General features: G+C 51.5%; 1 protein-coding gene across 1 annotated transcript in view; it reads left to right on the forward strand.

The window, feature by feature from the left end:
• LOC135234641 (plexin-A1-like) overlaps positions 1-27198 on the forward strand; it is a 202107-nt gene that overhangs the window by 22798 nt on the left and 152111 nt on the right. The window contains exon 2 of the mRNA XM_064299458.1: positions 5743-7148. Coding sequence (XP_064155528.1) covers positions 5943-7148 — 1206 coding nt within the window. The 5' untranslated portion in view covers positions 5743-5942. The remainder of the gene's footprint in view (positions 1-5742; positions 7149-27198) is intronic.

Here is a 27198-nt window from a genome sequence, read left to right on the forward strand (position 1 = left end):
GGCTGCGTGACGGAAAAGGGGGCGGCGCCGGTTTCAGTTTCCGAGGGTGAGGGCGTGGAAATGGAAATGTGGAAATGGAGCTAGCTAGCGTCCATATCTCCAGTTCCAGCAGGACCTCCGCATGGAGGATTAGGATAAGATGACTTGGGTCACCCAGGGATTATGGGTCAGTCACACAGAGGTTAATCAGAGATTGTGTGTGTGTGAGTGTGTTGCTATAAATAAGGTGCATATTGAAGTGAAGGCTTCAGACCCATAAATCTGAACCGCTATTAAAGGGAGAGGCCTAATGGAGGAAATGATAATTTATTGGACTCCGTATACAAGACGCACGCGACGTGCATACTTAGGGAAGAGCTACTCTCTCTGTTTGTTTTTTGGCTTTGTGATTGGAGCAGTGGGACTACAGACCCACCCCTCCTGTGATGTCATAAAGAACAGGGACTAGCCTGGACCTCGGTCATAGCTGGTGCAAGGGGGGAGGCACCTGTTTGGAGGGTGTTCTGCAGTTCTCTGATACCCCCTCACCTCCCCCCCAGGCTGGCTACACTGCAGGAGGACTGTAACATCACAGCACCCCTCTCCGGCTAATGCCGCTCATCCCCGGAAGACTCAGAGCCAGACGGCTGTGGCCTGAATATCCGGCCAGACGGGGACAGCTGTCCTGGGTCTGCCAAGGGTCACGCGAGGTCATGGGGACCCGTGGTCATAGCGGCACTTCAGCTGGCATTCGGCTCCCCCCCCCCCCACCCCCCTCCTCACTGGCACATGCTCTTTTCCCATTATGCCTGCAGTTTCTTCCCCAAAACTCTGTGTCAGCTCTGGCTCAGCCCCCCCAGCCCACCCCCCCCCGCCCACCCGAGCTATAGCGCTCAGTGTACCCAGCCGCTAACTGCCCTGTGCTAATAAACCTCTGCTGTCGGTAAAGGCGTCTCGCTGAGGCTCTCCGGTGCAGACAGACCGGCTCTGCTTTGCTTTTATCACGCAGCGACCCCCCCACTACCCCCCCCAGCCCCATTATAAGGAAGAGCTTGTTTGTAAAGAGAGGCTGGCACGCCGGGGAAGACTGCCAACCCGCCCGGCTCGCTAAATCTCTCTCCACTCTTTCCTTCGCCGCTTCTCTGTCCCGTTTATTTATTTGCCCGTCCTGAGATTTTCTTCTCTTTTTTTATTCTCTCTTAAAACAAAATAAATGTGTGGTTTTATGGCTTTTTTTGGCAGAATTAATTCGCTGAAATGTTGTCGGAGCTCTGTTTCACATTGTCGGCTCTTCCGGTTCAGCTTTAGTTTTTATTTTTCGTTGTTTATTTCGCTGCTCTGGTTCATTTTGCGGTAGCGAGCGCTGCAGTGTTGCTTTTTTCCCGGCCTGCTGTAAAAATGGAGCCGGCGCGGATCTCTGGCGGCTGAAAATGTCGCCCACCCGACCTCTGACCCCGGGTCGCCGCGGCCGTTCGCCCTGGAAACGGAGGTGAAGGGGCACGCTTGTAACCTCAGCTCTCGGCCTGGCTAACCCTGCGCCGCTTCTGTGGACAAATATCTGAGCTCCAGGGAGAGAGAGAGTCTGTTCCAGACCATAGAAACATACTCTTTCCCTCCCCCCCTCACTCTCTCCCTCTTTTCTTCAGTGCGGCGTGTTTGGTAAAGGTTGCAGGCCGTGACTTGGTAGGCCAATAGGTGCTCGTGTCAGGCCTGCTGTTCAGTTTCACCGCTGAACCTTGACTATGCCCAGGACGTACATACAGTCCTGACGGTTTCCTGTGGGCTGATGGTTTTTGGCTTGGGGCAGTGGGTGGGGTCAATATGTGTCTGCATTTGTAGTGATGGGAGAGGGGGTGCTGGATGGGGAGGAGGGAGGAGGCTGTTCACGACTTAGAGGTTCATGTTTCTTCAAAATAAATTATGTCTGACAAGATGCAACATTTTGCAATTCAAGTCCCAAGTAACGTCATTTCAGCTTTTTATTGACTTCACTGTATTTTTGGCAGTTACAGCCAGTGCTGTGTGTGTGTGTGTCTGTGTGTGTGTGTATGTGTGTGTGTGTGCGCGTGCGCGTGCACGTGCGTGCGTGCGCGCGGGTGTGCAGGCAGTCTCAGGCAGAGGTGACATAGTAAGTTTCTCAGCCCGTTTCCCGGGCAGCATGTGACTGGCGTGTTTTCCTCGAATTGCTGCCTCCCCGCTGCCTTGCGGCCGTATGCAAATGCGCCGCGCTGTAGCGCAGTTGTGCAGCCGCTGCAGAGTGGAGGTGTTTACATAGAGCCGGCTCGGCTGAGTACTCAGGCTCTGTTTGTCTCAGGTGTGTGCTGCTGCATTTACAGCCGTCTCTTAACTGCATGTACAGAGCACAAGGGCCGCCCTTCCATAGGCTTTAATCACGGAGAGTCCCTGTGTGCGCTTGTGTGCGTGTATCTTTGTGCATTTACATACCCTTATATTCGTGAGTGTGTGTGTATTTGTGTGTGTGGACATGCATGTTGAACCAAGACATGGCAGTGTTGAGGCTGCAATATGATGAGGCTACAGTGTGTTGGGGTGGTAGTGTGTTGGGGCTGCAGTGTGTTGGGGCTGCAGTGTGTTGAGGTGGTAGTGTGTTGGGGCTGCAGTGTGTTCGGATGGTAGTTTATTTGGGCTGCAATGTGTTGGGGTGGCAGTGTGTTAGGGCTACAGTGTGTTGGGGTGGCAGTGTGTTGGGGTAATAGTGTGTTAGGGCTGCAATGTGTTGGCGTGGTAGTATATTTGTTTTGCAGTGTGTTGGGGCTGCAGTGTGTTGGGGTTGCAATGTGCTGGGGTGGTAGTGTGTTGGGGCTGTAGTGTGTTGGGGTGGTAGTATGTTAGGACTGCAGTGTGTTGGGGTGGTAGTGTGTTGGTTCTGCAGTGTGTTCAGACTGTAGTGTGTTGGGGCTGCAGTGTTTTAAGGTTGCAGTGTGTTGGGGTGGTAGTGTGTTGGGGCTGCAGTGTGTTAAGGTTGCAGTGTGTTGGGGTGGTAGTGTGTTGGGGCTGCAGTGTGTTGAGGCTGTAGTGTGTTGGGGTGGTGTTAGGACTGCAGTGTGTTTGGGTGGTAGGTTGTTGGTGCTGCGGTGTGTTGGTGCTGCAGTGTGTTCAGGCTGCAGTGTGTTGGTGCTGCAGTGTGTTAAGGCTGCAGTGTGTTGAGGCTGTAGTGTGTTGGGGTGGTAGTATGTTAGGACTGCAGTGTGTTTGGGTGGTAGGTTGTTGGTGCTACAGTGTGTTGGTGCTGCAGTGTGTTCAGGCTGCAGTGTGTTGGGGTGGTAGTATGTTAGGACTGCAGTGTGTTGGTGCTGCAGTGTGTTAAGGCTGTAGTGTGTTGGGGTGGTAGTATGTTAGGACTGCAGTGTGTTTGGGTGGTAGGTTGTTGGTGCTACAGTGTGTTGGTGCTGCAGTGTGTTCAGGCTGCAGTGTGTTAAGGCTGCAGTGTGTTGGTGCTGCAGTGTGTTCAGGCTGCAGTGTGTTCAGGCTGCAGTGTGTTCAGGCTGTAGTGTGTTGGGGCTGTAGATGATTCTCCACTGGCAGTGTACACCCTCAGACGGCTTGAGCAGGACCAGGGCAGCCCGTGGAGGCACACGTGCTAATATCCGCTCAGTTTTTTATTTTTTCATATCACAAGGAACAGAAATGCAATTGAAAAAGTCTCAGGAATGTGAACATATATATATATATATATTTTTTTTAACCAAGATTTATTTTTATTTCTTTCTTCCTTCTTTGGAAAACTGAGGTTCCTTTTCGTCTACGTCTTGTAAACTGTTATTGGTTTTCATTACTCACTGGTCTAACAACTACCAGTTGCGATATTACATTTGCCAACCGCATTTAGCAGACAGTCTCAGACATGTTGCTGTATGAAACTGGTAGTGCTGTGATTAGTACAATTCATCACACCCCGCAGTTCTCCCCCTAGCGAACCAACTGTTCAGATATGTATGCCGGTATACTGTGTCGTGAGGAGGGGATATTACTTCAAACTGAGTTCATTACTATGGTGGCTGGCCATCTTTGGCTATGCCCGTACGTCACCCCCCAACACACCCCTCCAACCTCTTTCAGCAATTATTATTTAATGCAGTAACGATCATCACCAACAACGTATGGTGTATTGTTTTTCTTTTAGTCGTCTTTAATTAGCCTACCTGATGCTGAAGTAAAAATCCAGATGCCCAAGGCCGTGTGAAATGTTCCTGGAAAAAAAAAAACATCACAATCGGTTGTTTATAAGACAGCTGATCCGTAGCAAAGCCGTACAGCTTCCTTGTGATCATGTGATGTGTTTTTGTCAATCGTATTGGAAGCTGCCAGGCCTTGCTGCTGAGTGGCTGTTTTCTCAACACCCAATAGATAAGCGGTGTTGCTGCGGTCTATCGTCCAGCCATACTCTATGTCTCTCTCTTGCACTCCCTCACGTTCCCTCTCTCGCATTTCTCTATTTTCCCCAACTCCCTATCCCTCAGTTTTATAAAATTCCTGGTTCCTGCTTTTTCCTATGAGGAACAGTTTTTTTTTTTTTTTTTTATAACAAAAGCTGCTTTCATAAGCTGTTTTTGTATTTCCTTTTTTTTTTTTGTGAAACCATTTCTGTCCAATATGAATTGCTTTTTAAATGGTGCCACCAGCCAGTTTTTGTCCCAGTTAAGTCAGAAAGTTGAAAGATACCATCGACTTATTTTATTAATAATATTCCTTTTATTATATTTCCGGCACGACTTGAACATTACGTTGCATACAGTTTTAATGAAGTTTATTTTATTACAAAAAAAAAAAAAAAGCCTTTCTTTGTCCCAAGGTAACGGCACACTTACGGGAGTTGCGTAGAGACAAACAGCCACATTTGTGTGTATATATCCAGTTACCTGGAGTGCCGTGTAGCGGCCATCTTGGCTCGCCGGGTGTGACTGAGGGAGCGTTTGGGTCTGGCGAGTGTTTGTGGCGTTATTTAGGATGTCTGGGGGGGGGGAGAGATTACCGCCACGTTATCGGGCCTTTTAGAGAGCCGGGCGGCCTCTCTGCGACGACATCGATCTCCATCCGCGCGCTCTCATTTAAAACTGCGATGTTTTTCAACAGCGCCTGTGAGCGTCGGCGCATCGATGGCGGCCGGCCTCGCCGCGAGTCAGGAGTTTAAAGGAGCAGGCGTGGCCAAAGCTGAGATTACAGCCGAGATCTTCCGGGCACCTCCTGAGCAGTCCTGGGCGGGGCCCCGGGGGGCCTTGAGCCGATTTATTTATTTATTTGTTTGTTATTGTGGGTCCCCAGAGGCCGGAGGTTCACGCCTCAGTGAAGTTACACACTCCGAAGGAAACGCACTGCTAATTAGCCAGAGGAAGTAGCCGAGACTGTCTGAGTTAGGCATCTCTCTCTCTCTCTCCCCCTCTCTCTCTCTTTCTCTCTCAGCGTCCCCTCCGCGGCTCTGGAAACGATGGAGAGGAGCGGAGGTCTGTAAGGGCAGGGCGTCCTGCGTACGCGCGTCGGTCCGTTACGAGTCTGACCGCTGTCTGGCGAGCCCTGCTCGAAACGTCTCCCGATCATTAAACGCTGAGTGGGACGCCCCTCCAGGCCTCACTCTGATTTGTTGTTATTAATGTGTTGCGGCTCCTTCACCCACACCGTCGTGTTTGGCAGATGGCGCAAAGCTTTTAAGCCCCGATGCGTAATCAATAGGAGATGCAGCATCCACGGCTAATAATGCTTTTCTCTCTGCACCCCCACCCCTCCCCCCCCAACCCTCCCCTGCAGGGCTACCAGCCTTGGCACTCTGGAGGATGGTATAGAAGACAGTCGAGCGAAGGACGTCGGGTCAGTGAGCCGTCTCCCCCCCTCTCCTCCGTTCCGACGTGACCGCAGCAGGCCCTGAGGGCGGAGCAGGCCCGGAAAGGAGAGCGCGTCCGCCGCCCGCCCGTCCGCCCGTAGCCGCCGAGCCCCCGAGCGCCGCGACCATGCGGCCGCTCCGGCGGCTGCCTCGCCCCGCGTGGCGACCGGCGTGCCCGTCGCTCCCGGGGGCGCTGCTGGCCGCGCTGGCGCTGTCCCTGTCCCTGTCCCTCGCCGTGACCGCGACCGCCGCGACCGCACCGCTCCGGACCTTCTCCCCGACCGAGGGCGGCCTCACCCACCTGGTGGTCCACGAGAAGACGGGCGACGTCTACGTGGGCGCGGTCAACTGGATCTTCAAGCTGTCCAGCAACCTGACCCAGCTGCGGGGCCACGTGACGGGCCCCGTGCAGGACAACGAGAAGTGCTACCCGCCCCCCGGGGTGCAGTCGTGCCCCCACGACCTGGCCCTGACCGACAACGTCAACAAGCTGCTGCTGGTGGACTACGGGCAGAACCGGCTGCTGGCCTGCGGCAGCACCTCGCAGGGCATCTGCCAGTTCCTGCGGCTGGACGACCTCTTCAAGCTGGGCGAGCCCCACCACCGCAAGGAGCACTACCTCTCCAGCGTCCGCGAGTCGGGCACCATGTCCGGCGTCCTGATCCAGGGCGCCGACGGCCGCGGCAGCAAGCTCTTCGTGGGCACGCCCATCGACGGCAAGTCCGAGTACTTCCCCACCCTGTCCAGCCGCAAGCTGATGGCCAACGAGGAGAACGCCGACATGTTCAGCTTCGTCTACCAGGACGAGTTCGTCTCCTCGCAGCTCAAGATCCCCTCGGACACGCTCTCCAAGTTCCCGGCCTTCGACATCTACTACGTCTACAGCTTCAGCAGCGAGCAGTTCGTCTACTACCTGACCCTGCAGCTGGACACGCAGCTGACCTCGCCCGACGCCAGCAGCGAGCAGTTCTTCACCTCCAAGATCGTGCGCCTCTGCGTGGACGACCCCAAGTTCTACTCCTACGTGGAGTTCCCCATCGGCTGCACCAAGGACGGCGTGGAGTACCGGCTGGTCCAGGACGCCTTCCTCAGCCGGCCCGGCCGGCAGCTGGCGGCTTCGCTCGGGATCTCGGAGGAGGAGGACGTGCTCTTCACCGTCTTCTCGCAGGGCCAGAAGAACCGGGCCAAGCCGCCCAAGGAGTCGGCGCTCTGCCTCTTCACCCTGCGGCGCATCAAGGAGAAGATCAAGGAGCGCATCCAGTCCTGCTACAGGGGCGAGGGGAAGCTCTCCCTGCCCTGGCTGCTCAACAAGGAGCTGGCCTGCATCAACTCGGTGAGTCCGCCCGGCCAGGGGCAAAATGTACCCTCTCTGCCCCCCAACTTCTTCTAAATTGGCAGACGGGTTGGGAAGATGAGGACAGTAGAGAGAGGAGTAGGGGAGATCGGCAGATTGGAGAGAGGAGCAGGGAGATGAGTAGAGAGAGGAGTGAAGTAAAGATGAGATGAGGAGAGTAGAGAGAGGAGTGTGGAGTAGGGGAGATGTGTAGAAACAGAGGAGTTGAGGAGATAAGTAGAGTAGAGCGATGAGTGCAGAGATTAGTAGGGGAGATGGAGAAACAGGAGTGTGGAAGGTGAGTAGAGTGGAGCAGAGAGAGGAGTAAGGGTGATGAGTGTAGAGAGAGGAGTAGGGGAGGTGAGTAGAGTAAGGAGAGGAGTACAGAGGGTTTTAAAGAAGATGTATAGAAACAGGAGTGTGAGGGATGAGTGGAGTGGATTAGAGAGGAGTAGGGGAGATGAGTAGAGTAGAGAGAGGAGTATAGAGGGTTGTAGGGGAGATGTGTAGAAACAGGATTGTGAGAGAAGAGTGGAGTGGATTAGAGAGAGGACTAGGGAGATGTATAGAGTAGGGAGAGGAGTACAGAGGGTTTTAGGGGAGATGTATAGAAACAGGAGTGTGGGAGAGGAGCTGGGCAGTGATGATGTGACTTGGCATTAGTCTGCTGGATTATAGTCTTTCTGTCCTTGTGTTCTCTCAGACGGGGGAACATCATTACCTAAGTCCCAGGGATTTATGAACTGTCACTGAGTTTACTCTCCCCCCCCCCCCCAGCGTTAATTGACTGGCAGAGTCTCGATGCTGTGGTTTCGGCTGTGGCGGGGGCCCTCGGGGAGTGTTGGCTGGACAGTGCTCAGGTGTAAGAGCGGGGTGGATGTGCTGGTAAATTTTGGGTGTTAATAAATCGCCGATGGCTGCGATTTATTAACACCCGCATTCAGGCTTTCAGGCTCCGTTTCACACGGTCTCTCTACCTGCCCCGTTTACACCCCCAAGCCTTCCCACAATCCTCCGCTCCGCTCCGCTCTGCTCTCCCAGCATGCCGCGTTTAATCTGCCGTTTTCACATCGGAGTTATTGGTGTGGGCGGAAGTCCCCGCGGCGCGCTGCAGTTGGCGGTGCGGACGCGGTGTGCCGACGCAGCGAGCCGACGCAGTGCGCGTGGTGTTTTAATTCGCAGGTCAGAGTGACGCTTCGCCTGGTAATTGAGTGATTTCTTCTTTTGTTCTGGGGGCGGGGAGGGGAGGGGGCGGGGGGGGGGGGGGTCCCTCTGGGACACAGGAGGGCAGCGGCCGGCGCTGGCCGCGAATTGTCGGTTAGCGGGAAACGGCGGACAGGCGGCTAAGGAAAGAGCGCCGCGAGCGGCCGCGTGCGGCCTGGGGGTCCGGGGGCTCGTCGCGAGCGTTAAATAATCCCATTTTAACCCCCCCCCCCCCGGCCGCGACACGCCTACTTTTGTCTTCTTCGTCCGGCTGTTTAATTGCTTTGCGTCGTCACGGTGCCGCGGCAACGGAGGAAGCCCAGGCCGGATTCGGCCAATCGCGTTAAAATCAGCTGCTTTGCTGGGGAACATCCGTACGGTTACGGTTACTCGGGTAACCGGGGCCTCTGCCCCAAATTGCCCCCTTAGCTGTCATTATCCCCCCCCGCCCCTCCCCCTGCCACACTTCTACCGCGGCAGGATGTGTTCTTTCCCTTCAGGGAAAGGAGCGCCCCAGACCTGGCCCGACCGGTCCGACCGGATAAACGGTCGTTTTTTGTTTTTTTTCCTTCTCCTTCCTCTCTCATCCCCCCCTCTCCTCTTTTCGCGAGCTGGAGACGGGTTTCAGCGAGCGATTCTGGGGCGGCGTTCGGCGGGTTTTGGCTCGCGTCGCGTTCGAAATCCTCGGTAAATATCAGCGCGGCGAGCGACGCGTCGCTGACGAACCCCCCGGGAGATCCCGTTGACGGCGATAACCGTGACGACAGCTGTGATGATGGCGCACGTGCCGGCGCAGTGAGGAAACCGTAAACCCGCTGCTGTCGGAGTCCGCTGATCCCCCGATATGCCTCCGCCAACTGCTTCATTATTACAGTTACGCGTTCCTAAGGCAACAAGCCCCGCCCCCCCCCCCACACCCCCACCCTGCAGACCCAGAGCATTTGGATGGGCTCCTTTTTTGAGGTGCAGGACAGATCTGTGTGACATCTGTGGAAGTGTGGAACATCCCTCCCCTCTCCGTGGAGTCGCAGCCATTATTGGCTGGGGGCACCATGTGTACCCTGTGTGCTGTCAATCAATGATTTGCACCAATGAAATGACTGCTGTCCATTGTGTGTTGAAAACAGTTACCGTGTCATCGCATACTCATGCTGTGACCGGTTCTCTCTGCCCGTACGCAATGCTTTAGGGGAACAGGGGTACCCCAGTAACGATCGGCCCACTCCCGCAGGGTCCGGGCATCCCAGAGAGGACGGGATTAGGGTAGATGGGATTTAGATCAGATTAGCTCTAAGAAAGGCAAAAAGAGGTAGGGAACAGAACTAACAAGAGAGGATTATTGTTCCTGGATCGGTTGGTGAGGAGGTGGAAGAGGGGGTCGGGGGAGTTGTGTAATTGCGTTTTTATCCAGAGCTCGTGACTTGGCGGTGCGGTGTCAACCCGGGGGCGGACATATTTGTGGTCCCCGAAGCATTCCCAGTCAAACCTCAGAGAGCTCTCCGCAGCAGAATGACCGTCGGTGGGTTTGAATATCAGCACCATTTAAAGGTCACGGGGAGGAGGTTCCTGGTGAGGGGGGAGGGGGGGGGGGAATAAATATATTTTTTTAAATGAACAATTGTTTTTGAATGTGCAGTGCTTTGTCTCAAACTAATTGTAAAGCTTTTCAGGAGAAACTTTTTTTTTGGAGAAAGTTTTGGTTGGTGAGTCATGGAAAGATAACAGCCCAGTGGGAAGCAGAATTGCTTATTGCTGGCCAAACCAAACACTTTCCCCTGGGTTCCTTCACCCTGTGAGGCAGCCGTGGCTGCCTCTTGCCGCCCTGCTGGAGTGTGCTCTTCTGAAGATCTTTAAATGAGGTGCGGCTGTTTGCCCCCTTCTCAGACAGCCCGTGGGGTGTGCCAGACGGGGTGGGCGGGACTTCAGTCGGACACAGGGTGGGGTGTGGTATGGGCGCGGGACAGGTGAATGTTCCGGAGCGTTGGGAAGTAGTGGGGAAGTGACCGGTTGGTAAAACCCAACATTATTGAGCTCTTACGCTGCTCACAGAGGCTTCTTTGGTTCAGCAATTGGGAAGCGACCGCACAGATCCTGGACGGGCATATGGACAGACAGACAGACGGATGCACGCAGGGTTATTTAGACAGATAAAAGACAGATATATCTATAAATAAATCAGGGGATAGTGAGATAGATGGTAATCAGATTCATGAATAGACTGAGAGATGGATGACTGAATGAATAGACTGATACTTTGATGACTGTATAGATGCATTGCTGGTTAATATGATGAATAGGAGGATCGTTTGGCTGATGGCAGGATGTTATTTGTATTCTATATCCAGGACAATAATATCTTTGTCCAGCATGACTTGCATAGCTTATGATGAGTATATATCTATAATCACCGTGTACAGATCGGCATTTTACCAAACCTAATCGGGCTGAGTTGACTTTCGGTAAAAGTGCTGTTTGTATTCGAACTGGCAGTCCTGCAGCAGTACGTCCAGTCCTCTAACCACTACTCTACCATCATTCCTGTTACCATGCCAACCTGGTACCAAGCTCTTTCCTAGGATTGGCCGGTTTGGGGGCAGTGCGGGTCTCGTTCCTGGTCAGCTCTGCTTCTGTCGAGGCGAATCAATGCGCTCTTCGTGCCAAACCCGTGTCAACATTAACATTAGCCTCATTAGCCATTCAGAGCTCTCCGGAGTGATTGAAGATGTAATCTAACAATAAACAACAACCACAGCCTCGCCACCGCTGTTCTTCTTTAATGGCTGCTTAACAGTCATTAAACGGTTCTCGTTAACCTCGGAGCAGTGTGGCCACATGCAGCCCACTCTTTTTGCCACATGCAGCCCACTCTTTTTGCCACATGCAGCCCACTCTTTTTGCCACATGCAGCCCACTCTTTTTGCCACATGCAGCCCACTCTTTTTGCCACATGCAGCCCACTCTTTTTGCCACATGCAGCCCACTCTTTTTGCCACAGGCAGCCCGCTCTTTTTGCCACATGCAGCCCACTCTTTTTGCCACATGCAGCCCACTCTTTTGCCACATGCAGCCCCACTCTTTTTGCCACATGCAGCCCACTCTTTTGCCACATGCAGCCCACTCTTTTTGCCACATGCAGCCCACTCTTTTGCCACATGCAGCCCACTCTTTTGCCACATGCAGCCCACTCTTTTTGCCACATGCAGCCCACTCTTTTTGCCACATGCAGCCCACTCTTTTTGCCACATGCAGCCCACTCTTTTTGCCACATGCAGCCCACTCTTTTTGCCACATGCAGCCCACTCTTTTTGCCACATGCAGCCCGCTCTTTTTGCTCGCGTGCGTTTGCCGATGTTGTTGCGGGGTGAATTTCGAAGGAGTTACAGGACTTACGGGGGATTGGGTTAGAACTTCAAATTTTAGTCTCCCATCAGTTTAGACCGGCGGTAACCTGTTCCTGGAGATCCACCGTCCTGTCGGTTTGCATTTCAGTTTGGTACACCTGACTCAACCAATTAATGGCTCAACAAGGTCTTTAGCTGTCGATTTTAAATGTGCTTTGTCAGGGTTGGAATGAAAACGTACCGGACGGTAGATCACCAGGAACAGGACTGGTTCCCACCGGTTTAGAACGTTCCCCCGACTGGCGCAGTGTTGATTCAGCCGGTGAGGACGTGGTCTCCGTTTCCTGTACCGATGAGCACACACGTGGTGGCTCATTTCATTAAAGAATCAACAGAGAGAGAAAGAAAACAAAAGGGAAACAATGGACCTCTGTGGTCCTTTAGCTTTGCGCTAATCTGCATGGGGTGTTTATTAGTGTTTATCAGGGTTTGGCTCTTCGGTGGGGGGGGGGGGGGGGGGGTTTGCGAGCTTATCTACCAGTCAGGAGTAGGAGGAGTCGGAGGCGAAGGAGGAGGAGGGAGCCTCCTCATTCCCACAGTTTGGAGATTTCACTCTTAATCTGTTAAGAAGATCCATTTTTTTCCAGCTGCCAGAGAAGCCAGTACAAAGCAAAGACGCTGCCGGATTAGAACTGCTCCGACTGAATCGCGATAGCGGGAGTGATTCGCGGCTTTTTCGATGCCCGCTTTCGCCCGTCTCGTCACGTGCTGTTTTTTGTCGAGCGCCGCGGGTTACGGAGTAGGCTTTAACGCGGGCTGCGTTAGGGCTGCCTGATGAGGCCGTGGCGTGATCTTGATTGCCAGCGATCTCCGACGGGCCTTTTAAGGTTTTCCCGCGCAGCGTCAGACACCGTTGGCCTCCTCACTCCTGATGTTTCGGAGTTGTTTCATTACAGGGCAAGGGCAGGTGTCTTCACCGGTGACACAGAGCTGCACTCGCAAAACAGCTTTGGTGATAAAAGAGCGTTTGAGTAGTAGGTGTGGTGGTTTCTGAGATCCTGAGTTCAGTTTTAGCTTTATTCCAGTAGATATTATATTAATAGAATTCATGGCCCAGCCCGTATACGTATATAGATCCACAAAACTGCAGTAAGTCAGTTATGAGTTTCCACAGTGTTCTTTCTGTGTGTCTCACTGTTGATTTGTACCGGTCGCTGTTTCTGAACCTGCAGTTTCTGCCCAAGTGTCGAATTGGACGGCGAAGGTAGAATTCCGCTTCGGAGGGCAATAATGAAAAATGGGAAATATGAATCGGACATTTCACCCTGCCGTCCGCTCTTCCTCCGGGGGAAGTCTCAAGGGGGCCTTTTTGAAGAGGCGCCCTTTCGTCTCTTTCCAGAGGTCTCACAGCAGTGACCTTCGTGTCGGTTATACAATGCCGAGGTTCGCCCTAAACACTTTGAGAAGTGATGTACATTTTGAATAATTGCTTTTGTCCTTGTGGAGGATACCTTTATAGCATTACCGTGAGTGCCGCTATCCTGACGGGTGCTGGCGGTAGGCTGAGCAATTTTAATTGTAGCCATTTTTGTTTATCCAGCGAATGCGATTTTGAATCAATAATGGCAAGCTGGATATGGGGTGGAGCCAAACAAAACAAAAAAAAAAAAAGCCCACCCCTAACCTTCTGCAGGCGGTGTGGGGATCTTGCCAGCCCCTAATGAGGCGGGTTTGATGCTAACAAACTAATCGTCAGTGTAATTATTTATTGATGCCTGGAGGTGGGGGGGGGAAGTGGAGGTGTGCAGTTATTTATCAGCAGGGTTTGCCGTTTCCCATTGAGCGCAATGCAGTGCATCCAGGCAGCATTAATCTATCTCAGACTCATCAGTATGGGATGTCACCGAGGTGCTGGGGGGAGGGGGGGTGTGCACAGGCTGGTTGCAAAGGCACCATGCGCTTGCAGGCGCACGTACTAGCAGCTGGCCAGAGTCTGTGCTAAGTCTGTCTTTAACGACATCTGTCTTTGAGGTTGTGCTTCTCCAGGCTCTCTGAGAAATGTATTCATGGTGCGTCAGGAGTGGCCTGTGCAGCGTTTATAACCCTATAACCCAGGATAGGCCTCTTCAAAGTCCTGAAATAGTGTGTGTTTTCTCCTAGTAGTTTTAAGTGGATTGAAGATTCGGGTGTCTGGCAGAGTGCCCCCTGCTGTCTCCATGAAGTATCACACTCTGCTATCCAATGTGAGCTGTCACAGCCTAATTTGCAGTGATGGAATTGTGTAGCTAATCCATCACACACATATCCAGCTACTCGCATATCTTGACGGTGATTAATGTTTCGATATCGCTGAAACATTAAAACATAAACTTTAGGGACAACAGACCAAGAAAAATTGCAGAACTTTAGGAACAATTAAACAGAGAAAGTGCAGAGCTTTAGGAATGATTGAACTGAAAAAGTGAGGAAATTTAGGAACGATCGAACAGGAAAAAAATGTCCTCCTGGTCATCCATCTTGTTTTGTGGAACCGTTTCAGGGAGAATTCTCCACCCATGTGGAGAGCAGAGTTTTCCAGCGGCTCACTTCCTGGACACATGCGGCAGTTGGAGGGCCTTCTTGGCACGCGTCGCGAACATTTGTCTGCACTTGGCGGGAATACAGTGTCCAGTGTTACAGTATGGCGGGAAAAAAAGAAAAGAAAATTGAAACAAAAAAGAGAAACTGATGGAACTCAATCTTCTCAGTGTGTCCAATCTTCTCAGCATTGGCTGTGACTTCAGTGACTACAGAACTGCAACAAAGCAAATTGGTAAAACAAAGCCAGATGAACTCAGAGCAGTCACAAAATCTGAAGACGTGTTTCAGCCCTTCTTCTCGACTGAGCAGTCACATTTTATTTCTGGATGTGCTGCTCACGGAGTCAATACTGGTGCATTTTTTTAAAGAAGTATCTGTAAAGGAGATTGACTTTTATCATATATAAAACTTGAAAAAAGTGACTTCATACTTGCTTTTGTAAACTTTGTTACCGTTTAAGTCAATTAATTCTAGACAGTTTTAATTATTGCTGGTTACAACTGATCATTAAAACAAAGGTATATTAAAGCCATCGCAATTTCAAAGCAGTTATTTCACTCTTAAATTCCTGAAATATTTATGCTTACTGACTGATTAGTCATTCTTAATATATTTGGGTGCGTACTTACGGTAAGTAATTATCAGTCTGCTTGCGTAGCTCCTTAACAAAGGTGGAGGTTGGGCTCTCAGTTATGTTGTGGGTTCGTCCTGTTGGAAGTTTACATGCTGCATTGTTGTGTTTTGGTGATGTTGTACTACAAATATGTTTTCTTTTTTTCCCCCCCTCGTATTGTCTTGTATTTTTAATAACCTGTTGGGCCGCATCGTCTAAGTTGTCTGTCAGGTTGACGTGGTGAATGATTCCATGTTGCCAGCCTGTTATTAACTTGTTCTCAGCCTTACCTGACTGATTGAATGAAGGTAAAAAAAAAAATATTGAATGGATCAATAGATTAGTAAACAAAGAAATACTGGTTAATTCAAGTAAAATAACAAGATTTCCCATTCTGAAAATAGGCCCTCAAAGTAAAGTGTAGTCCACAGCACTTGTACTTTGAGTGGAGTTTTTTCGCGGTGGCCCTCCGCGGTGCATTCTGGGAAGCGGGAGTGGCGGCGTCGCGGAGAGAGCCTGATTTCGGTCTGACCCTCGGCCGAGCGGCGGCAGAGGCGTCCGCTCTCTCCGGTCAAGGGCCCCCTCTCCCCCCCGAGCTCAACAGGGTCGACTCCGCCCTGCGTTGGCCTGTTGCCACGACAACACCCCCTCAGGCCGCCGGCGGCGAAGCACTTGAAGGGCTTTTTTTTCGCATGGTAATAAACGGCAAATAATGAGTCGCCTCTCTCCTTTTGGCGACACGGTCGCATCTCGTGACCCCCGGAGCGGGTGAATTATTTAAATAGCGGCGTAGGAAGGAGCGTTTTGGCCTCCTCGAACCGCGACGGGCCCCGACGGTCAGCCCTAAAAACACAGAGAATAAAGGCCTCGCTTTGAGTGGATTAGCTCCGTCTGCGCGGTTCCAGATTATGCCGGTCGAAGCCGGTTACGGTCGCCTTTCCATCCCTATCGGCGATGACCTTTACCGCGCGTGGGGCGAGATTTGCGTCGTCATGACGGCGGGGGGTTCCTTTGTGACGCAAAGGAGGTGGGGGCGACCCCTGCTCCCTTGCTAGCCCCTTTTTTCAACTTATTTAACTTTACTTTTACTTTTTTTTTACTTTTTAAAATTTCCACGTTTCCCTTCTCCCCCCCGTCCTTGGTATCGGTGGTTGCCTGTACCTTGTCCAACTCACCACTATGCGTATTAAGCCCTGAACCTCTGATGGTCACCCATAATCAATCAATCAATCAATTTTTATTTAAAGTGCAGAAACACCATGCTGCATGGTCCCAATTCACATTACAAATAATGCAGAACAGAGATGCATTAAAGAAAAAGGAAAGAAAGAAAGAAAGGAAAAGAAATGTAATTAAATAATGCATCAGCAGGTGACTGCTAGCCTGCTACTGATTGGCTAAAATGTGTATTCACTGAAGCTCTGACTGATTACAGTCAAAAGCAGTCTAAACTGTTCCCGCAATATACCTACAGACGTGTCCACTCCTCACCTAGTTAGGCCTGTCCTACCTGAGTCTGAATGCTGAATTGGGCCCCTCCTGCCTGAATCTGAATGCTGAATTGGGCCCCTCCTGCCTGAATCTGAATGCTGAATTGGGCCCCTCCTGCCTGAATCTGAATGCTGAATTGGGCCCCTCCTGCCTGAATCTGAATGGCGAGCGGGGCCAAATGACCCTCCGTACTGTTATGCCTGTAAAATATTCAGCACCTCCCTCCTCATGTCAGCGTCCTTCTGATGTGCCATCTGGACAGTGTTCAGGGGGCAGCGGGCGTGGCTCGGAATGCCAGAGCTCGGAATGCTGGACTGTTTTAGCCAAGTGTCGCTGCAGTGCCACGCGCACGCTTGGGTGTCGTATGATTGACGTGTGATCCACGTGTGCCGCTGGATGTCTGGCATATTAACCATTCGCATATGTCACATAGCATCGTCTGTTTATACAGATGAGTATTTCAAGTGGCAGATGTTATATTCGGGCCAGATGGTTATCGCCATCCGTCCTGCCATTTTCTTTTCTTCAGAACTAGTTTGTAAGGGGAATGTCCGGTGCTTCTGAACTTTTGCTGTACTGTACTGGTACTTGGCCAAGCACCCTAATGAATTTTCAGAAGACGCAGGTGAAATGCTTTGGCCTCGGTGGAAGGCAGACAGAGCTTTCAGTGTTATGAATATGGACTTGGGGATCTGGTTAGTTTATAATATCTGTGGTAACAGTGGTACGCCGGCTTTCTGTGCACATTTGGGTGGTGGTGTAGGTGTAGGTCTGGAAAGCACAGGACCTGGGGCCCCTGTACCCACAGGAAGCACACAGGACCTGGGGCCCTGTCCCTACAGAAAGCACACAGGACTGGCGCCCCTGTACCCACAGAAAGCACACAGGACCTGGGGCCCTGTACCCACAGAAAGCACACAGGACCTGGGGCCCTGTACCCACAGAAAGCACACAGGACTTGGGGCCCTGTACCCACAGAAGGCACACAGGACTGGGGCCCCTATACCTACAGAAAGCACACAGGACTTGGGGCCCTGTACCCACAGAAAGCACACAGCATAGTTGCATACACACACACAAAGACACACACACACACACACACAAATCAGGAATATTTTTCCTGATTTACTGAGAACACTCAGCAGAACCAAAAACCAGCCTTTTGACATCCCCTCTGGTGTATTCGAACAGAACAAGTGTTTTTGCCTGTGTGGAATGTGTGTCTTCATTTCTCTTCAGTCAGCTATGTGTGTGTGTGTGTGTGTGTGTGTGTAGACTGCAGGTTCGGGGGGGGGGGGGGGGGGGCTTCTGTGGTCAGCCGGTGCTGACCTTTCATTGGATTAGGGTTTCATGATCTGAGAATAAAAAGATTGACATCAGAAGAAGAATGCTAATGTTCAAAAGGCATCTTACCCACTGCAAAAAATATTGTTCTTTCAGTTTTGTGTTGTTTTGCATCAAATGATTCTGCCACCCTAACCAGGAAACTTAAACTTGGCTGCAAATGGCTATTTCCATGAGACAAAGATCCCATGCATACCTCAAAATCAACCAAGAAACTGTTTACTGACCACAAAATTACTGTTTTTCCATCTGTCTCCGGACTTGAACCAATCAAAAAATTTGTGGTTTGAATTGACCAGGGCAGTCTGCAAGTAGAGACCAAACAATATCAACCCCTTTGCACAAGCCCCCTAGTGGCCAGGATGCCAGTATTCTGCTCACCTCAGACATTCAGTGCTTCTGCAACCAAACTATATGTGGAACCAACAATCTGTGCTTACTAGCTTTAGATGATATGCAAACACTATGCCCCCCCCGAATTTTAGGTCCTGCCTCCAAGCTGGGCCAAGCAGGTAGACAGACGGGACATCCGGGAGGTGCCCCCCCATTACCAGCATTACAGTCCAACCAGGAACAAACAGGAGAGTGTGTTTATCTCCCCCTGCATGGAGAGACTCCCTGCTCAGTCACCCCCTGCCCATTACCCCCCACAGACACACAGACACACACGCATGCGCACACACACACACGCAGACACACGCACACAAACAGACACGCACACACACTAGGGCTGAACGATTTGGGGAAAATATCTAATTGCGATTTTTCTGACAGATATTGCGATCGCAATTTGATTTGCGATATAATTTTTTTAAGTCAAGCTTCAGTTCAATATTCACTGTGTAATAGATTTAAAACATGTGATGGAGCATTACCACATGAGATACCATCAAAATATGAACTGCTCTATATTCTAATGCAAGGATGAGAACTTAGATATGAATTGCTTGCACCATGTATTTATAACATTCGTTTAATTGGCATAGAACAACGAGAATCAACGAGTGCTCAGGCAGATTTAACTCTTGCTGTGCCTCACTCAGTGCGGTCTTCATTTTCCAACTGTGCGACAAATGGCCAACCAACTGTTTACAAAGTCCCGTTTCCCGATTTACTCTTGCGTCATCTTTCACAGCATTTTCTGAAAAAGAAAAAAAAAATGAACCAAAACATTAATTGTGTAAGGTACGGTATTGCATTTTTCAGACTGAAAATGCAATAACAACAATAACAATAATAATGATAAACTTTACTTGCATAGCACTTTTCTAGCAAGAGCACAAAAGTGCTTCACAGAAAGCAATACAATCAACAACAATAAGTAAAACAAATAAATCGTAAAGCAGGTTATTATTATTAATAATAATAATTGTAATAATAATACATTAAATAATAATGATAATTGATATTTATATACAACTTATAATACAAACAATGCATCTCAAAGTGCTTTCAAACAATAATATCTAAAAGACAAAAGGGCGAAAACAACACTGAAGACAACAAGCAAACATAACTAAACACACACACACACACACACACACAGACAGGGAGAGAGAGAGAGAGAGAGGGCCCTACACTTACCAATCGCAAGATGTAGCCTGTGGCCAAAACACTGAAGCCCGGTCCATTGATTTAGTTCCACAGCTTTGATAACGTTAGTCCATGGGCAATATTCTCTCCCGTGTGGTCAACGGGAAAGTATGCCATCTGCAGGCAGCGACTCTTCAGCTGAAAGTCATCATTTATGAAGTGTGCGGTGAGACTCGGGTGCGGCTCGGTCCTCCTGCTTGACCACAAATCGGTTGTTGTGGCGTAATACTCCACATTTTTCAGCTCCTTCTCAACTTTTTTTTCCTACGTTCCGCGTACAGTTCTGGGAGGGCAACTTGACTGAAGGATGTGCGGGAGGGAATCGCGTATCCTTTATCCAGCGCTCGGAGGAGTTTCTGAAACCCATCTTTGGTCACGGTGTTAATAGACACCGTGTCTTTAGCGAGGTAGTGCGTTATGGCGTTCGTTACCTCGCGGTGCCTTCGTGAGCCGTCTTCATACGACATAGCTCAGGAGGTAAGACCGATTGTCTGGCAGTCGAAAGGTTGCCGGTTCAAACCCCGCCCTGGGCATGTCGAAGTGTCCTTGAGCAAGACACCTAACCCCTAACTGCTCAGGCGAATGAGAGGCATCAATTGTAAAGCGCTTTGGATAAAAGCGCTATATAAATGCAGTCCATTTACCATTTACCATCATACGGAGTAACAGTCGCAAACGACTCCGAAATAGTTTATTTACTAGACTGGGCTAGGGCATCACTACTTTCACTTGACCTTTTGGCCGTACGCTCGTCATGTAGCTGCCTGTGGTGCTTTCTCAAGTGCTGATATAGGTTTGTGGTGTTGCCTAGTGATGTGGCGACTGCTCCACGACAGGCCTTGCTCAATACCTTTATTTGTTGCACGTCTGTCGTCTCGAACCCGAGATACTCCCATACCACCCAAGTGCTGCTTGTCTTCGGGACTGAATTGTCCAACGTTGCCTCTGACTCAGCGAAGGCCATTTTCCGTACCACGAATGTAACGTTTTCTTTGGGTTTCACGTATTTGTTGTTGGTGGACGCATGCCAGGTCGCCTTGGGCCACTTCTGATTGGTGAGCATGACTGGTACACGAGGAGCACGGCACTTCTGATTGGTGAGCATGATTGGTACACGAGGAGCACGGCACTTCTGATTGGTGAGCATGAGTGTCACACAAGGAGCACAGCACTTCTGATTGGTGAGCATGAGTGTCACACAAGGAGGATGGCACTTCTGATTGGTGAGCATGACTGGTACACGAGGAGGACGGCACTTCTGATTGGTGAGCATGAGTGTCACACAAGGAGCACAGCACTTCTGATTGGTGAGCATGAGTGTCACACAAGGAGGATCGCAAACCATTGACAGGACGGTGTCAGACGCGCTGCATAACGCGTATCCTAGGGCTGTTTTATACTTCTGCGCAGTCTGCATAGTTTGCGTAGTTTGCATTGTGTGCGGCACTCCCGAACGGGCGGATCACCCATACTTGTGCGGCATGTTGCGCAGGTTGCGCAGGCCACGTGATTAGATTGTGTTACTGACGGTTATAATTCTAAAGAAAATACCTTCATTCATATTTCCTACTAAATACTGCACCAGTGACCACAAAAATGCTCAGCTAGATGTAACTTGTTGCAACGAAGACATTCACCCGACGAAAGCACATTTAGCCGTATATTTAACGTTGCGCATGTCGCACAGTCCGCACAACCCCTACGCAGACCCATTTTTACGCGTGCTACGCAGAAGTATAAAACTGCCTTACATCGCAGCCTTTGCGATTTGCTAATCGCATTGTTTCAAATAGCGATTTCGATTTGAAATCGATAAATCGTTCAGCCTTAACACACACACACACACACACACACACACACACTGTAATTTGTGAAAGTGGTCTCATCGTTCCCCTGTGGGTGACTGGCTGGGCCTGCATGTCAGTGCTGTGGCTCTGGTCTGGGCCTCAGGCTGCTCTGAGTACTGGGGCCAGAGGCAGGCTGCATGCTCCTGTACAGCGCCGAAGAGCCATGAACCCTTCCAGAACCTTCCTGTGGTGTTCCTCTGACACGCTCCACATGCCCATTGGGAGTGATTACCTCAGGGGTGGGGGTGGGGGGGGGGGGGGATAGGGGTAACACTGCCCCTTACCCAGTAGCATTTCCTTGGCACAGGATGTCCCTTACACACACGCACTCACTCGCTCACACACACACACACACACACACACACGCACACAGGTCTCATACTGGTCAATAATGGGGGTGAGTAGTGTCACAAAGAAACACTTTTATGCGGTTAGTGTTCGTTCAGCACCCACCTGAGCACATTGCGGGGGTGCTCTGTCTAACCCCCCACAATGTGCCCCCCCTGCTCCCCCAATGGCTATTTGGTGCTTGTGTTTTGGCCGGTCTGTGAAGTGAATACCCACCGACACCCCCCCCCCCGTGTGCAAACCCACAGGATGGATGAAATGAACGACGGCGGCGGCTAAAACAGAAAATCACTTTCGGCGCTGACGCGGAGAGAGGGACTGAAAGCGAAAGGGAGAGAGAGAGAGAGAGAGAGAAAGTGGGGATGAGGCGGAGCGGAGAGAGTGAGGAGATAAGCCGCCTGACACGCTGACACAGTTCCCTCTTCGCAGAGTCCTGTCGGCGGGGCCCGGTGCTGCGCCTGGCCCTGGTTAATCTTTCACCGCGCGGCGAGCGATGGGTAAACACGAGCCATCGCACTTTCACCAGCGGCCGCCTCTTATCGCAGGCCGCGCATACGTTTACAGCCGGAGACTGCTTCCCCGCTAGCTCCCGTTAGCCCCCGCTAGCTCCCGTTAGCGACCGAGGGCTCCACGAGGGAGCTTGCCTTTTCGGCTTCGTCGGTAGCTGTTCTGTGAGAAGCTGCCGCCGCCGCTGCCGCTCGTCGTTTCCCAAGCGCCGAGCGTAAGCCGTGGACCCCGGGGTCTGCCGTGACCCGGTTCGACGCTCGCGGCTTATCTGGAGACCGCTGGAGGTGTTGCGATACGCGAGAGAGCGGATTACCTTTGGCCTCTGATGAATGAGAGGGTTTTAGAGTATGATGGGCAGGCCAGAGTTAACCACCACCCTCCCCCCTCCCCCCACCCCCACCACCACCGCCCTGAGTGCATTGTGTATGCAATCCTTCACATTAAATTTCATTATTTATTTACATGCTTCGCTTATCGTCCTGGACAGCTAATACGCTATGTGTGTTTTAAGTTTGCATGCTGTAAGTACATCACCCGTTTAAAATGGCAGGTGTTTTCCCAAGCAGTCGAGTACTTCAAAGGAGAGTATCAAGTTTAACCTTTGATATGCAGCTCAAGTGCCGTTTGACACGATTGTCAAGATAAGATTGGAAGGGAGACCTGGTTAAGCAGAAGCTGATTGGGGGAATTCCCCGCTTGCCCTGAACCGTCAGCGCTTCACTTCCTGTTCTACGGGGATGCAGGGTTCCCTCTGCTGTGATTGGGGCTGTGATTTTAGGAGGGGCATGGAACAAAGGACAGGAGTGTGACGGGAGGGGGAGGAAGCTGATGCACAAGTCTGATTGGCTCTCTCACTCAAGCGTCTTATTGGCTCTCTGTCGCATGTCTCATTGCCTCTCTCACTTGTGCGTCTCATTGGCCCTCGGGCACGCATCCGATTGGCTCTCTCAGGTGCAGTTCTTATTGACTCTGTCATACGTCTTCATTGGTCACTCTGTCGCATCTCATTGGCTCTCCCAAGCCCCGGAGAGCTCTCTCACTCTATTTCTCTTCCTTTCTCCCCCCATTTATCTCTCTCTCCCTCTCCCCTCATCTCTCTTTTTCACTCTCTGTCTCCCTATCAAATTTAAAATTCTCATTTTGAAGTGCTTTATTGGCATGACAAATACAGGCACTTGTGTTGCCAAAGCAGAGCTTACAAAATAAAACTTTTTCTATAATATGGATGCTAGATTGTGGATTAGTTAAAATAAAAGTTTAAGAAATTGGGGACATTTTTGGCTAATTCTGTGGTCAAATTGATTGCGAATTTGGTCGAATTTGGCACATTCCATCAGGAAGTGTTTCACCGTTTCAGTTTTGTTATCTTTATGTTTTTGGCACAATCGTTTATCTTCCGGCAGCCATGATTGTTATTGTGGCGGCCGGTCTCTGTGGCTAGGTGGCGCTCTCTGAGTGTGTACCTCATCAAAGTAGTTCTCAGTTTTTTGTCAGTGACTGCGGTGGAGTTGTTTGGTCTGGTTGGAGGTGGATGCTGAGCTGGTCTGGGTGGAGGTGGATGCTGAGCTGGTCTGGGTGGAGGTGGATGCTGAGCTGGTCTGGGTGGAGGTGGATGCTGAGCTGGTCTGGGTGGAGTAGGATGCTGAGCTGGTCTGGGTGGAGGTGGATGGTGCTCAGCTCTGGTTTGGCTGTGCTGGCGTGCTTGGTGTCCTGGTGGAGGGCGGGGTCTCAGGAAATCTCTGTGGGCGGGTGGGGTCCTGATCGGTGTGTGGTAGCTTGCGGGCTCTCCTCTATGTTCCTTCAACGAGCGAGTGTGCCTGCTAAGCGCTACATCTTTCAGTGTTTAGCCAGCCTGGCTCACTGCGTGCTTGTTTGGGTGTATGTGCTCATAGAGGTCCTGGGGCAAGATGGAGGAGTGCTGAGCCAAGTGCACATTAGGCTGGAGTGCACATCCTCTGGAGGCGTCCACATTTTCTCTCTGGAAGGTGGCCACATGGCTGTCCTTGCAGGGCAGTAGAACAGAAAGGATGCTTTTGGAGTCAGTGGCCCTCTCTCCTGCTCTGCACACCAGCCCTCCTACTCCCTCCTGCTCGGATCTGAGGTCGTTGGCGCTGGTGTGAATTGTTACGTGGGCAGGTGTGCCGGAGCACAGGTCAGAGAGAGTTCGGAATGCGTTCGTCCTGTGTTTTGCAGACACCGAGTTTATTGTAGCTCACCGTCCTGGGAAGAGTTTGTGCTCTTGAAGAAAGTTTCCATTGGGGTCGATGAGAACAGCGGTGTCTGTGTGTGTGAGTGGTGCTGTAGGGGTCAGAGGGAAGGGCAGCAGTGCTCTGTAACAGTCTGGCTGTTTGTCTCGGGGAGTGGGGCTGGGTGTGGACTAGGGGTATTCTGTGTGAGAGGCATTGAGGGGGGCTGGGTGTGGAATGGGGGTGCTGTCTGTTAGGGGGATTTGGGTGGCCATGGAGAGAGTGTGTCTGTTAGAGTCTCTATTATAATGTTTCTCTGATGCATCTCCCTCTGAGCCTCACCAGCTCTCACCTCACCTCGTCTTTCACCTCTGCTGGTTCTCTTTTCAGTGCCCCACTGTCCTGGGACAGGAGCTCCTTTTCCCCTTTCAGCTCCTGCACCGGTGTCCTCCGCTGGTCCTTAACGTTTCTCAGCTGGTCCTTAACATTGCTCAGCTGGGCCTTAACGTTGCTCAGCTGGCCCTTAACGTTGCTCAGCTGGTCCTTAACGTTGCTCAGCTGGGCCTTAACGTTGCTCAGCTGGGCCTTAACGTTGCTCAGCTGGTCCTTAACGTTGCTCAGCTGGTCCTTAACGTTGCTCAGCTGGTCTTTAACGTTGCTCAGCTGGTCTTTAACGTTGCTCAGCTGGGCCTTAACGTTGCTCAGCTGGTCCTTAACGTTGCTCAGCTGGTCTTTAAGGTTGCTCAGCTGGTCCTTAGCGTTGCTCAGCTGGTCCTTAACGTTGCTCAGCTGGTCCTTAACGTTGCTCAGCTGGCCCTTAACGTTGCTCAGCTGGTGTTTAAGGAGCTCCGTGCCTGTGCTGGTTTGGCGATGTTAGCCTGCACTTGCTCTCTCAGCTCCGCTAGCTCCTCCAATCGGGAGAGGCTGTCCCTCGTGCGAGGCACCTTGGTGTGGACGCGCGGGGCGGGGGGGGGGAGCGGCGTCAGCAGGCGGGGCTACATTCCCCTTAGTGGCAGCGAGGATTTTCGGGAGCTCTGTTCCTCTGTTCCTGCCCTCTTGCCTGTCCTGTGAGACACTAAAAGGCTTTTTTTTAAAAGCATACATACACAGCCTCACTTCCCTGCACCATTACTGCGCCATTTTGACACATATATTAAGAGTCAATTGTTTGTTTTCTGTTGTTTTCCATTATCCTCAAACGCATTTATTTGATGTCTTTAGTAAATTCCCCCTTTTGTGACGTTTATAGTGTTTGCAGAGGGCTGAGTGCCATGCTGACGTGTGCTGTGTGTTAAAGAGCACGTTGGTAATGACACTTTCCCTTATTCCTTATTTTTGGCTGCGGTCTTTAAACAGAGTTCTGTCTGTATTTTTTAGTTTAATTTTGATCCCGCCACACTCTGTATGGATCTCTGGTGGAAACTCATAAAGGGATGGCTGGCTGGCTGCTGTTGCCATTTTGTTACGATGCATTACATTTTTGTAAAAAAAAAAAAATTAAAATAAATAAAAGCAGCGTAACTGGAGCGAGAGACGTGGATTGCGGTTGCTCTACGGACACAAAGCCCCCAGCAACCCCGCTCCTGCTGAACGCACTCCCTTCAGTCTCCCCTCCGCCCCCCGCTTGCTGTGCCGCCCCCTTCGGCTAGCACGTTAGCAAATTAGCGGCTTTAGCAGCTGCTCCCCACGTGCTAATGAGGCCTGCGTTTCGAGCAACCCCCTCAGAGATCTGCGCCACCGCCGTTCCTGTCAGCGGGACGAAGAACTCTTCTAATCCTTTACCCCCCTCCCCCCCTCCTCCGTACACCCCCCTCTTAAACTCAAGGTTCGTGACCACCCCCTTCGCCCTCCCTCTCCCTTCCCCCCGCCCTTTTAAAGATGTTCAGCTGAGTTACTTTCTCCGTTTATACACCCAGTGCTGCTGTTCATGAATATGTAACCAACTCCGACTCCCGCAGCAACGCGGAGAAATAACACACATTTTCCTTTTGAAAACGAGCTGTGCAGCGCAGATGCGGAGTGTATATTATCAGCTGGGAGTCTGCCAGGGCGCTGCTGCATTATTTATCTTCCCACCCAACTGTCCTTATTCAGCGCGGCTCACTTTGCACTTGAACTTTGCCGAGTTTGTTTTGCTCGGGGTACAGCAGCCTGCTCGGCCCGCCGGGAGAGAATCGTCCCACCTGAGATTCAAACCTGCAACCCTCTGGTCCCAAATCCCTCCAGCCCTGCTGGTCCTCGCCTCCTTGGTCCAGGATTTAGATGTTTCGCATTAAGACCGGACGTTACGGTTTGTGCTTTTGAAAAGCCTTAGAGACCAGGTCTCTGCCTGCCTATTGGCTGTGGTATGAGAGGGTAGTTGAGTGACAAGCCAGAGGAACCTGCCCCCCAATCCAAACCAAACCCCCACCCCACAGTCCAGGCTTTCCCTGCTCTGTTGGGGAACGTCTGGTTTTGGCGTTTTGAGTTCTGCGGTCTGGTTTCTGGTTTGAGCCTCCCGTGACCGCGTACGTCCAGATCGAACGAGCCGATCGCGCGGCGTCACTTCCTCTTCCTGTGCTGTCGGGGCACTTTGGGGAGGGAGAGGGGAGGGCGGGGGCGCACCCGTACCTCACACCCTCCCCCCTCCCGTCTCCCCCCGTGGGGTTTTTTTGTTTGCCGGGTCCGGGCGCGCTCCAGGCAGTGATTGATTACCCCGCGGCGGGCCGGCGCGCCTCATCTTTATGAATTAGAGGAAGCCGGGCGCTAATTAATTAGCGTCGCCTCGGAGTCGGGCCGGAAGAGCCTGGCTGGGGGGGGGGGTGGCGGGGGTCTCGCCGACTCCAGGTGGCGGTGATTATCTCCTGGTTACATATGTCAGACCGCGCGAAGGATGCCGGCTGGCTCGCCCCGTCGCTGCGTGTCGCCGACGCATAACTTAGCGCTGTTTTTTTTTCCCCACGCGGGGCCGCGTCTGTACCGGCTCCGCTCAACGGTGTGGAAATTCCGCGAATGGCA

This window comes from Anguilla rostrata, chromosome 11, assembly GCF_018555375.3.
Source record: "Anguilla rostrata isolate EN2019 chromosome 11, ASM1855537v3, whole genome shotgun sequence".
Taxonomy (NCBI): Eukaryota; Metazoa; Chordata; class Actinopteri; order Anguilliformes; family Anguillidae; genus Anguilla; species Anguilla rostrata.